The sequence below is a fragment of the Labrus mixtus genome, chromosome 4, assembly GCF_963584025.1.
Source record: "Labrus mixtus chromosome 4, fLabMix1.1, whole genome shotgun sequence".
In the NCBI taxonomy this organism is placed as follows: Eukaryota; Metazoa; Chordata; class Actinopteri; order Labriformes; family Labridae; genus Labrus; species Labrus mixtus.
The window spans coordinates 12,202,371-12,217,107 of NC_083615.1; the positions used below are offsets into that span (position 1 = coordinate 12,202,371).

The 14,737-nt window shown below is 37.6% G+C and overlaps 1 protein-coding gene across 1 annotated transcript; it reads right to left on the bottom strand.

The window, feature by feature from the left end:
* Positions 1-2,287: 2,287 nt before the first annotated feature.
* LOC132972805 (uncharacterized oxidoreductase YjmC-like) lies at positions 2,288-11,677 on the bottom strand. Its single transcript, XM_061035900.1, has 11 exons — positions 11,518-11,677; positions 7,845-7,993; positions 7,040-7,228; positions 6,439-6,500; positions 6,204-6,257; positions 6,017-6,115; positions 5,495-5,630; positions 4,710-4,828; positions 4,074-4,169; positions 3,872-3,982; positions 2,288-3,020 (listed from the first exon to the last, which is right to left on the bottom strand). The coding sequence occupies exons 1-11, from the start codon at positions 11,523-11,525 to the stop codon at positions 2,955-2,957; spliced, it is 1,089 nt and encodes a 362-aa protein (XP_060891883.1). The 5' UTR covers positions 11,526-11,677; the 3' UTR covers positions 2,288-2,954.
* Positions 11,678-14,737: the final 3,060 nt, after the last annotated feature.

Sequence of the window (14,737 nt, forward strand, 5' to 3'; positions counted from 1 at the left end):
GACTATTATATGATCTAACACCTGTGGACACACAAACACAGATTTCTGCTATAGGTATATTCATGAACACACTGCAGGATATTTCAGCGAGTAGCTTTCCAAACTGTAATAAAATAATAATCCAGGCGGTGCACATAAAGAGTGTTGAATTAAAGTTCCGAAAATGATCTACCTGACTTTGTCCTGACAACTCACATCTGTTTCATGAAGATATCAGTTTGTCTTATGTAATGATAAGAGAAATATATATTTAGAATAAATTATTTTACTGTTACATTATCAAATAAAACCAATAATGCTGAATTTGTTGAAATAATAATGACTATCTCAAAGCTACAATTGAATGGATACTTGCATTTGCTTATTATTGTCTTTATTATACTAAATACATTTTACAAGACAACAAGTGCCAAGTTGTGAGTTCACCTGTGAAGGTAACCTTGCTTGAATTTTCTTTTTTTTTTTTTTCTTCTTTTTTTTTTATTTATAAATATGTCATCAGGTGTCAATCCCGCAAAAAAAGGAAAAGTCAGGAGTAAGGATTCCCAAACTCTAAAATGCTGCAGCTCAATCTGAAATCTAAAAATACCCCAGGGCCCACCAAACCCTTTTTAAACAAGTCTGATCCACATTTAGGACTAATATGAAGTATCTACCAATATATTTCTATTTAATGAAAAGAGGGGGTGGGGTGGAGGGGATGTGTTTCTGGGCCTACAGTAATTCTTTGCAGATAAATAATGCATCCACATTAATGTTAGAATTTGTAAAGCACAAAAAAGCACTAGTTAATTAAAATAAATAAATTGCACAATATTTTTTTCGTAACATAATGTTGTTAAAGTGAAATAAACTACCAACAATAAGTTACCTGACGAACGAAAATCAGAGAACTCATGAAATGTTTAGAAAAATCCATCAAGACGTCCAAGACTAGACAGCAGTTTATATGAACTTTGTCTCCATCTAGTGGTGAAAACCTTACATGCAAGATATGGTTATTAAAACAGAAACTCTCTCTCTCTCTCTCTCTCTCTCTCTCTCTCTCTCTCATTATTGTGCCTTGCTTATGTGAATAATATTTGCCAATGATGTCATAAATGATTTGATAATTCACTGATGTTAAGACTCTAGACTAGAGGTTTTTCCCCCAAGTAGGTATCATAACATTGTTTAGATATTTGCCGTTAAGCTACTTATTAGCTTTACTGTTTCTCTCACTTCTTAATGTGGTGCAAAGTTTCATAAAGCTGCTGACGTGCTGTTTCCAATTAGATTTTTAAAACTCCATGAACGGTCACAAGTGAAATTGGACTAAAAACATTGACACTTACGCCATCTGGTGGTTAAAGATTAAATAAAGTCTAAATATATTGAAATAGGAATCTTCAAATTCCAGAAGGTGCTTTCTTATACAGTCCCAACTCTTAAAAAGTAAGGATGTTGTTTAAAGTGTACATAGAGACAGAATATTATGATTTTCCAAACACTGAAAAGCAAAATGTATTTGCAAATTGCACAAAAATTACAACTGGAAAACTACATGTATGCTCATTTTGGATTTAAAGGCAGCTACTTGTTTGAAAAACGATTGGCACATGGTCATGTTTACTTCTCTGAATTATCACTTTTACTATTAACACTTTGTCTGCAATTGTGGGCTGAGGAGACCAGTTTCTGTCATTTTTAAGTGTAATGTTTTATCACGTGATATATGGGATTTAAGATGTTCAACAGTTCAGGGTCTTCTTTTCATAATGCCCCAAACATTTCCAATGGGGGACAAATTGGACTAAAGTAAGGCCAGATGCCCTGGATTCTTTTACTACTGTACCATGCTGCTGTACTACAGAATGTGGTTTTTGTGTTGTCTTTTTGAGGTGGTCTGTTTGATGTTTAAACAGCGTCACGACCTGGTGTTGTACGTAAAGATGAAACATTACCATGAAAATCACAGCAAAACACTAAGGCATAATAAAGGATTATAACATAAATCGTATTATATGTTCTGTCTCTCTTTAGTGGTCCTATCAGTGAAGACAACAGACAACAAAACAAAACAATCTGAAAGTTTTACTTTTAAGGTTTTTATTGAACAACACTGATACAAAGATTTTTTTTAGACGACCTTCAAGTCTAAAGACAATCTAAACTCAATAAAGGCAACAAGACATATCTCATGGTCACTTTTAAAAGCTTCTAAGCGTAAAAAAAGACTAATAATGTAGCAACTATTATCAATAATAACATTGCACTTCACGCCAACTTATTTTAAAACACACAAACATTAACTCATTCACATCCTTCAGCATTCAACAGAGAATGGATGTATTTTCTACAGAGATACAGAAATCTAAAAATATATATTGGTATTACTATATGGAGGAAGTATCTTAAAACACAAAAACATATTCTTTAAACTATTTTGAGGGTTTTTGATTTGATTCATAGAAGGTCAATTTGAATCAGAACTTAGATTAAATACTAAAAGCACCTGACAAGTGCTGGTCAAACTTTGAAAATATGATTGTCATCATTTTTTATTTTTTTTTATATTCAGGTCTAATTACAGATTTTTTCCCTCAACCGTTTATAGGTTCTTGCTTTAAATTACACATATATTTTTATCCCTGTACGAGTTACGTACATTTCTTGTATAAATCTATTTTTAATTGCACAGTTTAAGTTTGTTTCATCTCGGGGTATTCTTTAAATCTTTTTTCAGGTTAATATGTATGTATGGGAGGGGGCGTCGGTTTTGCGTTTTAATTTGTAACAAATGTTTCATGTCATGTACGTCTTTGTAAGCTGCTACTGGATGCTTTGAATTTCCCTCGGGATCAATAAAGTATCCATCCATATCATGTAAAATGAGAATAAAACAGAGTTGCATTTCCGGGTCAATCAATGTGAACGTCAACATGAGCAGACGTTGAGAATCTTGACTGAACGATCTAATTGGAGATGAGATTGTCACACGGCAGCAGCTTGCTGACACCGATTGTCTTCGCACATTCGTTCTGCAGAAATAAAAAGCAAACAATGGAGTCAAGGTAACTCAATCTTAACACCTTTATCCTGAAAGTAGTAGTTTATAATAAAATCCTCAGCTTTCTATCTGATAAGTTATATAAGGAGATGAATAGCACTCTCATGTCTGTACAGTGAAAGAAAGTATTCCCATGGCATTAAATTAGCTTAGCTTAGCATAAGAACTGAAAACAGATGGAAACAGCTAGCCTGGCTCTGCTGATACATAACAAAAAGGTCCCAAAGACACTTTGACAGCTCACTACTGAAAGGGAAAAGTCCTTAAGTAAGACTGTTGAAACCTGAAGTGCAAAATGTTTTTGAAGACTTGTTGGCCAGATAAGAATTAACTGGATACAACCAACAAACCGTTTGGCACAAAAAAAAACTATAAAACCAGAGCCCGTTTCTGTTTTATTCAAGTATTATAACAAAAAGCAGATATAAAAAGCAGATATAATTCAGGATTGAGATAGATTTAGAAGCTATCAGGCTGATTTGAATGACTGTGGACAGAGAGATAAGCTAGCTGTTTTCCACTGTGCTAGTCTTAATGCTAAATTAAGCTAGCAAGCAGTTAGTTGGAGCATCATATTTAGGAAACAGACAATGTTGTATTAAATCTTGTCATGTTACTATCAGTACATAAGTGAATGAGTGCATTTAATAAAAATGTAAAGGGTTTAAAAATATTAAGTGAAATCTAGTTTATCAACAAAAAAAAAGCCAATAATAGTATTTAATACAACATCTTTTCAGACTACTGCTTCACAGAGCTAAAACCACTCAGTTTTGCAGATGTCTAGACCACTAATGTATTTATTTAATTGTAAGTGCTTACCATGTAGTTGACAACATTAATGTGATACGGGATCCCACCCATCTCGTCACACTTCTTCATGTTCGTCCTCTCTGGATCTCCAGCCGCCAAAACAGGAGTATGAGGGTCAGCCTACAGAGAAGAGCAGCAGACATTAAAGACTGGATGGCTTCAATCACAGCATTATTTTTTCCATCTGAGCACTTCAGTAGGGTTTACTCACAGGGTCCAATCCTCTCTGGATGGACAGCAGGTCTGACATCCTGTCACTGAACCCTGGAGCAAAGTTTTCTGGGTTGATGGCCACAAAACACTGACCCTGAAAATACAAAGCAGTTTTTTTTTGACCCGATAGAAAACATAGAAAATCCAACAGACAGCTTTTTGTTTAGGTCAAACTTAATGTTTCAGCCACTTTGCAAGAGGAACATGACATATCAACATTATTACACAAGCTGTGTGATTTCTAGCTGGTATTTGCGGCAAATATCCACATCCTGATAATTCAAGATGTGCAAATGCAAAGCAACAAAACTTCTGTCCACATTACAGTAAAACTGATCTTCACTACATTTTAAGTATGCAAGCGAGCAAGTAAGTGAGTTTAGGACTTTAATACATTTTCAAGATGTGTTTTCAGTTGTAGAAAATAAGTGTTTATGAGTAAAAAGTTACAATTAAAATTGTTTTTCATTCAGGGAATTAACAGAAACTATACATCCACTTTTGGGGAAGAGGCAACCACCATGTAAAAGCTACCTTAAAGACACATCTTTAAACATGTTAGTATGAATGTCCTCTTAGAAACACAACATATAAAAATATGTATAGGAAAAAAAAACAATGACCAAAATCATACCAGGTCAGCAACACGGTCTGTTACTTTCCATGTGCGAACGTGTTTGCTATATTTGGCTCCAGCCAAGATGCCACAGAACACTTCCACCATCATCCCCAGACCGTAGCCTTTGTATCCTCCTGAGGGCGACAACACAGACAAACTTCAGCTGCTTTGTAAAGACAGGATGGATGCAACATGTTTACTTCAATATATATAATATATAATCAGTGTCTAACCAGGGAAATAAAAAGGAAACCTTCCAAACTAAGCATCCTCCTACCTTTTTCAAAACTGCTGTCACTTTTATTTTCTCCATTTATTGCAAATAAAATGTTAAGTTGTAGTAAATAAGTAGCTACTTCCTTTTTGGATCAAGCCCTTGAATCCTACATATTGTTACCCACTACTGCTGTTATGTGGAAGAGAAACAAGGACAAAATAAAGGGAATATGGATACCAAAATTGAGAGCACAAATAAGTTAACTGAAAGGAAGCAAGAAGAGCTCTGTAAAAACAAAACAGCTCTGACAAAAGTTCTGGGGAAAAAATATTGAATTTAAGAGTGTTTATTTCCCTTTCTGTAAGTGCTGCATAAACCTCAAGCGGTGTTTACCTGAAACTGTGACATTTCTCCCTGATGATAAACAAATGTTACGATAATTGAAATGCCATGGCACATTATCTAAATGTAAGAAAAATGTCGAAAAAAAGGTAGCCCAACACAAAACATTTTAACTCCAATATGACATCATATACCACACCAGGACCCTCCCTGTGCTGACTTTTATCAGCTGCTGTCTGACCTGTTGCTTCGCTGCCGCCGATGGGCACCAGTCCTCCTCCATTCAGGACTTTCTTTGGGTCAGAGGTCAGCTTCCCCTGAGCATCACAGCCCCAGCCCTCAGGTATAGGGTCCCCACGGCGATCATGGAGCTCCACCTGTACATGAAAGTCGACCTTAACTTCTTGTTGTTTTTCAAACCAGTTAACAAGTGTACACGATAAAAACTAAAAATGTTTTGTTTTTTTAAATTCACAAATTATTACAACTCTTAGTGACCTCTTAAGTGATTTTGTTTCCATGGTGACAGAGATTTTGCGTCTGTTACTGAAATCAGAATTACTGGAAATGGCAAAATCAACCTCTAAGTGCCAAACAAGTGCATGACTTGTGAACATCAGTTTTCACGTGACGACAAACATGGCTCTCAAGAAACACCCAGGGTCCAACTCAATTGGTACAAATCGCGCATGGTGGCATTAAGGAAGTTATCTTGTGAATGTAAGTCATCCCTGATGGCTTATGAGTAGAAACATAATGTTACCTTTCCGAGTGCTACTGCCGATGTGGCCATGTCCAGAACGAAGCTGTCTCCGTCGTTAGCAGGAGCCGCCACACTGATGGGGTTAGTACCCAGAGTGCACTGCAAACAGCACATGCACGTTGTGTGAATCACGCAAGAGAAGTTGTTTATGGCAGAGACAATTTTGTAGAACAAATAATAAATGTACCTCTTTACCACGTGTGGGGACGACCAGAGGGGAAGTGTTGGTGAACGACATGCCCTGTGGTATAAAGTTATCAGAAGAAGAAAGAAAGAAAAGCATTTAGGAAAACAGAACATTCAGTAATGTGAAATGAGTTATTGGTAAATTAAACTTAAAAATCTGAACTGGATATACAAAAAAAAAGTAATATAGTACTACTATTTAAATCAGATGAGTTGCAGATGAACCTTTCACTCACTATCATGTTTTCCTTCAGAGCTTGCGTAGCGTAATATCCAGCGATACCATAATGATTAGAACCTGTGAAAGAAAAGTGACAGACCGTTCATGTCTAAATACTGATGACAATGTCTTTTTCTTTAAGGTGACCACTTTACAAACATGCAAAAATGAAGTTTGTGAAACACATAAGGGCGGCTGTGGCCCTAAAAAAAAATTCAATGTTATAAAATATGCAAGTTAAATATCTTAAAGAAGAAATATGTAAGTCTGACATGTAGCGTTTAAAACGGGTACTGCAGTCCAAATTCAAAACATTGGCGAGAACTCCTTTAAAATGATTTCATGCATTTTGAGATTTTAGTTGTTCTGTTGTATCATACGCTAAAAATTACAGCAAATTTATCAAAATGTTGACAGCAGCAGCAGCGAGAGGTGAACATGTTTTATTCCTCCGTCAAAGTTTAACATATGTTGATGGACATTTAGGTGTTACATCACAGACAGAAAAACAGACAAATGCACACAGGCCTGTATCATACGTCTTTGGCAGATGTTTTAAAGGTTTAAGAACCTGTGCTTCAGTACGAGATTCGGGATTTGAAGAAGATCGTCCTCACCGTGTGCCACAACCCAGCCGATGCCGGCCTCTTTGGCCTTCTTCATGGCCAGATTCATGCAGAAGTTTCCCACCACAGGACCCAGGAGGTTCCTCCCATCCACCAGCGCTGTGGCTGCACTCTCCTTCTCCAACACAGGATCGCCATCTTTGGCACAGATTCCTGATTTGATGTCCTTTACATACATGTCTGTTGAAAAGTAAAGAGACAGTGAGCACAAACAACAACAACAACCATATAAAACTACAGACACAACATCGTCCTGGAAAGGAGTTGAAGGCTAACTGATGAAAGGGAGGGTTGTGATAACATGTGAACACTTTAAATGCTACAGTTTGTCATTAGTCTCACAATGATCTTCAAGGAAATATTGCTGGTTAAAGCTACAGTGAGGAGAACTTAGCTGGTTATGAGAAAGACTGAAATGTATACTGATGCCTCTATGAGTTCTACAAAAGCAGACAACACCATCAGCATAAAGATTATTTCTTTCTTTATTATGATTTTTAAGGTGGGTAGCCATTGCCTCCAGGTATGATCAGATGAACAAGCTGAAGGAAAAACCTTTTTTAAATGTTTTTTTCATCATTACGTTTAGTAAAGTTTGACTGTTAAAAGAAAGCAGAACAAGGTTAAAAAATATATATTGACATGTGTAAAGGACAACATCAGCACAGAGATAAGACAGGGGGCGCCAACATTTCCAACAGGAGCGTGGAAGTAACAAGAGATACATTTTCCGCCTTACAATTATATAACAAAAACATTACACATGCATTTAAACAGCTTCCTTTGCCCAACTCACCCATCCTGTTGAGTCCATGGCTGAAGTGTCCCCTGTGGTCTCCCTCCACCAGCACCTCAGCCAGGCTGCGGGCGTGATGCTGCTGCGTGCCCACAGCCATCATACACCTCTCGATGAAGCGCTGCACCTCCTCCTTCTTGATCAGACATCTGCAGAGAGGAAACATTTGTTATCTGATGACTTCAATTCTTTCAAACAATCTCTCCTTCCACTTTAGGTGCTGAAATATAAGTCAAGTACCGCAGGTTAGTGTAGTCTACAATGTCTATATACTATTGAGGTGTTCTTGCTATGTAAATAATGTTGTTTGCTTAAGCTGTGTGAGTGCCGTTCAGTAACACGTTCAGAGATGAAGACACATATTGTTCAAGCTGGTTAACACATGTTTCATTGTGACAGACATGAAGCATATAATGTTTGTTTAATGCCTCAAAGAGTTTCGAAACAAATTTGACTTCTGGATCTGAAAGCTTCCCCCCCCTACCCCCCCCAAAAAAAAAAAAAAATCTATTAAGTCAACACAGTCATGTTTGGCTGATGTGTCCTTTTCTAAAACAAGAACAGTTGAGTTGTTCTGACTTTTGGCCAAATAGGTGTTCTGACTTTTGGCCCAAATAGGTGTTCTGACTTTTGGCCCAAATAGGTGTTCTGACTTTTGGCCCAAATATGTGTTCTGACTTTTGGCCCAAATATGTGTTCTGACTTTTGGCCTAAATAGCAAAGGTAACGTTAATCTATTGAATTGCTTCCCAAATAAGTCCGACATCTTTTCTGTTTAGACCTAAATTGTCTTTTGTAATAGTATCATAATCACATAGTGTCGCTGTATCTTAAATATGTCTTTCTTATCATAAGATAAGATGTGGGTATGCCCAGAAAGAATCTTTTCTGTGTTTGTTTTTATGGGGGATGATGATGTTGGAGAGATGCTGCACAAAGGTCTGAAAAGGCGTAAGATGTAGAAAGCAAATATATTTGGGACCAGTTTGAGGAGGAAAACATAAAAAAATGTTGTTAAAAATAATGGGTCAAGTAAGGCACAGATATCTCAAACTACTAAAATACAGTCGCAAAGTATTCAATCTCTGCCTGCACTGCTTTGACAGATCAGGCAGCTTGATGCTCATTCAAAGTTTGAAGTCCATCACTGAATCAGTGATTGATAACCTGTAAACACGTAATTGATGTAGGTCATGGTGGTGAGCTCAATATTGAGATGTTAGAACCATGAGAATAAAACGTCACCATCTCTGTCGCAATTTTCAGAGAAGAGCTGTTGGTGAACATAATGACGTGCAGGACATCATGCACCAGTCGATGTTGTTTGTCACTTTCGTATAGTCTTACTTGTGCTGATCTGTTTCTGAGAATGTCTGGTGCTTCCTTTGATGCATCAACAACCCAATATGTTTTACAGTGTACTGACATAATGCAATACAGAAATTGTTCCTTTACCATAAATATAACAATTTCCCACAAGTTTGGAAAGATACTTGTTAAGCTACATCTTCTATTTCTTAACTTACAACATATGACAAAACAAGAAGAACATGTTGTCTCACTCAGCACCAGATGAGAAGTTTCATTACCAACGAGGCAAAGTAAGGATGGTTGTGAACTTGTCACTTCAACAAACAATGACAGAAGTCACATCATCAAATCTATATAACTTCTTATAGAAATACATCAATATTTATTCCTTTGTCTGACAAATACTTTCGAAGAGAACTTTTCCCAGAGGTATTTTATTAAATTGGATTGAATCTATCAGCGTTTTCTAGTCCGTAATACTGAACGCATCTCGTTCTACTTCCTCACCTTCGCCTCTTCTCTCGTTCTTCCCTTGTTTACTTCATTTAGGATTTTTGTTGGTTGGAAAGAGGGAACAAATAACTTGTAAACTCTGGAATTTACCATAATTGTGTACAGATGTGAGCTGTAGGCGAGCTGGCTCTGCCTGCTATATGGTTGAGTCTCAGCTCTGTTCCAATATCACATAGTGTTCTGTACAAACAGCTTAACTGACGCCAGTCAGTGAATGTCACTAGAACAGCTGTGATTGCACAAACGAAGAAATCAATATCAGATCTGTGACTGAGACAACATGCATGTCATGCTCACACATTTTGTCCTAAATCTGTGAGATCTAGTGAGTGAAACATTTGAATTCTTGGACAGATTTGCTCATTTTAGACAACTTGTCAAATTCATGAAATGCTGATGCATTGTCGCTTGTTCATGACAAAAACCACATCAACCTTTAGCTGACATATTCTTGAAATCTGCTCTTCGTCTGATTTAATGAAGATTTTTTTGTATGTAATAACAAGTTGAAACAAACAAGCTCAAAAGGGACACCATGTCCACCCACAGACCACAGACAGTCACCCCCCAACCCCTCCCACCACTCTATCATCTTCAGTTTAAATCCTGTAAAACAAGTTCATCTGTGCGTGTCAACGCATCTTAGCATTTTGATCCATCACAGATAAGCGTTTTCACTTTCTGTAGAAGAGATGTGTAGCTGCAGCTAGCAGTCAGTTAGCATAACTTTGCATAACAACTGGAAACAGGTTCAAATACTTGCATTGTCAATAGATCATGGAATATCCAGCACCAAAATGCTAACTTGGTGCTCAAATACATTTTATTTAAACTCCCAGTTTGTTTAAATCGGTGGTAACACATATAATGCCAGTTATATCACATTGCTATCAAAGATGCCTGTAAGCTAATTTGTTGTTCCCCTGCCTCCCTGCCAGGCTGCAACTTAATACCTCCTGCTTTCATGCCAAACTATCAACTAAGAAAAGGGTGTGATTTCCCAAATGACTTGTGGATTACATAAAGCTATAACACCTTAACCTGGGTTTCGCTAAGCATATCTTTGGCAGATCAAGCATCACTTTGAAACCTCACCAGCATCATGTTGGGACATTAATGGGTTTTGTATATAATTTATGCATTCATAGTTCAAAATGATGTTCCAGAAACCCAAACTTTTGGTGGTCCATTTCAATGTCAAATGCTAATTTTAAACTTATAGACCTTTAACCTATAGCTTTAACCTAACTACTACACTTAAAACCTGATGGTTACATTTTCTGTGCATGGCAGACAAATCAGATAATAGTCATGAATAGAGTAAATCTTCAACGATGGCTTTGTAATTAAAGTGTAAAGGAATGCAGATCAACCTGTACTATGGAGATTTCCCCCCATACAATGGTCATGCTCTCACATTGTTTGTTTGTTGTGAAAAGAATAATGAGTCTATTGCATTTCTAACAGCAGGTAGTTGTCCAGAATCACACATTATTCCCAGTCTAAGCTTTTCAGTGGGACTTCCTTCATTCCTGTTCTGTAATATGAACCATTTAAATCCTCACACATCTCATTAATGAAAAGTGAGAATTAAATGACCAAAGTTCAGTCACGACACTGAATTTGACTTTCAAAATTGACTACATATGGAGCAGAAGCAAGTCATTCATTCACTGCATTTAGCTTTAATACTGTATATTAAAATATGATCAAATATATTGGTGTAAAAGTATAAAAGGGAAACACTATGGGGTTGTACCCGAAGTTCAACATTTTAAAAGTATTTTTTCAGTCAATTGACTCTATTGCCCCGCATCTCCTTTAACTGGAGACCAGGTCAGACTCTTACCTGCTCATATTGACTGTCCCGCTCTTTTCTCCTTCCGCTTGATGGTGTAGTTGCTCTTTGCGCTCAGTGCCGGTGACCTGCCGAAGTGTCTGTGATCCTCTCGGGCAACTTGCTCTTCAAGAAGAGCAATGTTTGGAAACGCCTAGTGTTGAAATCAGCCAGGTATCCTGTGTGTCTGTGGGCTGGCTGCAGGAGGAGACTCTCTAGAGGGGAGGGATCATCACACAGGGCCTGTTCTGGCTTGGTAAAGTTTAGGGACACACATTATGCAAACTCAGCCTTGACTGTAATAATCATATTTGGACTTCAGCTATTGATTACCTTTAGGTTACTGCAGCTTATTAACAAATATTTGTTTGGTCCACTTTCTTGCTCTACTTTTCTTATCTTGGGGTGTACACTGTAACCGCCTAAACATGACCTCCTTAAATCATTGTACAGTTGGCTACACATTTTTCTCTGTCCCCAAAAATCATGCCTCTGTTTATGGTTGTCTTTGCCACATGGTAACATGATGCTTTAGGGATTCAGTGTCACCAGAGGGAGAAAAAAACTCATCTCTGGGAACAAATTACTCATTGCTCCCTCCAGCAGTGCACTTCTGCCTTTAATTTCATGTTCTGTACGTATGTGCTGTTTTGACTTCTTGTGAATGTGGGAGTTTCTTATTATTATTGCCCTAACATGTTCCTTTGTTTCTGAAATTGGCAGCAGGAAAGGTACATAAAACTGGAAACAGAGGGATGTGTGTTCCTTGGTGTTTAACACAAACAGATTTTCTATCTTTATCTTATTTTCTTAATTATGCTGGGTGTCTGCTCTGCACTGCACATGCTGTTGAAGGGGTCAGAGAGGGACAGAAGTGTGCAGACCTGTAGTGGAAGAAGTTCTCAGATCTTATGGCAATACTACACTGTAGTACACTGTGTAACCAGTAGTATTACAGACGAGCTAGCACTGTGTGAGTATGAGCTCCACCTTTAGGAGCTGCAACATTTAAGGGGTGTTAACATTAATGCATCAATAATGTAATGTAGAATTACAGTGCAGTATACTTTTTTTTTTAATTGGTCATTGATGGGTTCATTCGACAGATTAAATATTCTTTAAGTTTAATAAGTATTTCATCCTGGATAGGGGACTTTAGCGTTGTACTTTGCTTTCTACATTGTGTTATTAGTATTTTTACCAATATTTTAAGGAGGGATAGGGGCTGTTACACACTGCTATGCAGGGAGCATACCAGCGCTATTGGGGATTTGGTTCCTTGCTCACGGCCATCTCGGCAGGATATATACTGTATATCGGTTGCTCAGACCAATATGAGGTCACACACATGTTGAAAGTTAGGTAAAAGAATAGTTTTTCCTTTACCACTGATCTGCCAACATTTTCTCCACATGGTTAAGAACACAAGAGTATAAACAAACATAATGAATATGACTTAATAAAGTATTTCACATTTGGCCCTGAAGCAGCTATAAGTGTTTTAAAGAGAATGAGCTGACTCTACGTTTGGCTCAGACGTGATTCTAATCTTGAAATATATGAGAGGAAGATGCTAATGGGATACTTAAGCCTTGTGTTTTTTTCCCATAGACTTCAAAGGGTTGCAATTGGTTAGGGAACAGTGTGCAGGCACACAAATACTGCTTGTAAAAAGTTTCACTATCAACAAAGGAAAGAAAAGTTTGCAGGGACAGTGGAGCATGTTGTGTTTGAATGTAGGCCTGCTTCTGATTATATGTTCACTTGAGTTAAACTTTGGAACAGGGGCAAAAAGTATGAGAACAAAGGGCGTGGAAACCAGTTTAACTATTCCAAACCACATACTTATGATCAGAATAATTCAAATCCCTCAGGAGCTTTTGTTTTTTTCCCAAGGTAGTATTATGAAGCAATGTGTGTTCAACAGTCTGAGAGAAGATTGAGAAATCAACGCCCCATTGCGAATACTTCGTCCATATGGATGGTGGAGCTGTAATCGTCCCTCTCTATTTAAATGTCGGTCAAATGTCACAAGAGACAACTTGCAAAATGATAGTGCCATAAAAATGGATGAGCTTGAACATGAAAAGCAGCTTGAAGTATGTATAGTATATGTTCTGCCCCAAGGGGTTCTGTGTACCCGGGTTGTTGAGCATGAGGATGGTAAGCCTTCACTTGTGTCAGAGTTATCTTGGTTAAAAAATGAAATACATCAGAGGTAGCACTAAACTAAACTGTGTTACATTCATGCATATAAACAAATAATCTACTGTTGTAATATCTGCGTGTCTGAACAGCGACTGTTCAAACGAAGATTAAGACTCCTGCAATTAATGTGTCAGTCAGCATTACATCGTCCCTGTCTCTCATTGGGTGTGTGTGTGTGTATATTATGTCCTCTGTGTACTCAAGTATCAGAAGGTCTGTGTGTGTGCATACATATTACTTTGCAAATTTATCTCTTACTGTGTCAACAGTGTTTTTTGTCCAAGAATGATCATTGAGATTAGAACTGCCGTAAATTCTTCTTTAGATGTTCCTGTGTTCATACGTAGAGATCCAAACCTTGTGTCAATGCAACATTGAGGATGACATTTCCCTTTTTCTTTTTGGTAGGAAATTTCAATATCTAATACGTAGTAGGCCATGAAACCTACACATTAACAGTTTCCCATTGATTTCTTCTCTTTAAACTGCATGGGCTTTCCTCTTGTACCACTGCACCATCTAGTGTGCAATGTGAGCTTTGCAGATACCGTTAGCTGAATCTAATCTAAAATGGGAAAGGCTTAAAATAATAGGAGTATGCTCTGTCCTTCACTGTACTCTGCTCACTCTGGTGCAAAAGATTTGGCAAACATGGCAATTAATTTCAGTCAGTCTTAAAACCAGTTAAAAACTCCTCACCGGTGCTTTAAGATGAAGATAAAAATATAGGTTTCAGGTCACAAAGTAAAGAGTGAGTGTAAAGAGTGTTTGATGAACCTAAATAAACATCAGTAAATGCGTCTTCTCTGCGTATCTTCCTCAGTCCTCTCCAGGCCTCAGCTTTAGCCAACAGCTTCCAGGAAGAGCTGCCATGTTAGCGCCCCCTCCCTGCGCACTGCCGGCTTCTACCCTGTAATTCTCCACGGTGCAGACATCTGTAAGCTCTGCTCTCTGACCACCGGGGGGAAAATAGAAAGTTTGTAGCTGAAGGCTGTGATTTGCGTGTGTATAAATAAAGTTGCGA

Coding starts and splice junctions, on each gene's coding strand:
- LOC132972805 (XM_061035900.1), bottom strand. Junction 6,116..6,203: donor TCCCCACACGTGGTAAAGAG/GTACATTTATTA, acceptor TGCTGTTTGCAG/TGCACTCTGGGTACTAACCC. Junction 4,829..5,494: donor CGGCGGCAGCGAAGCAACAG/GTCAGACAGCAG, acceptor TGTCGCCCTCAG/GAGGATACAAAGGCTACGGT.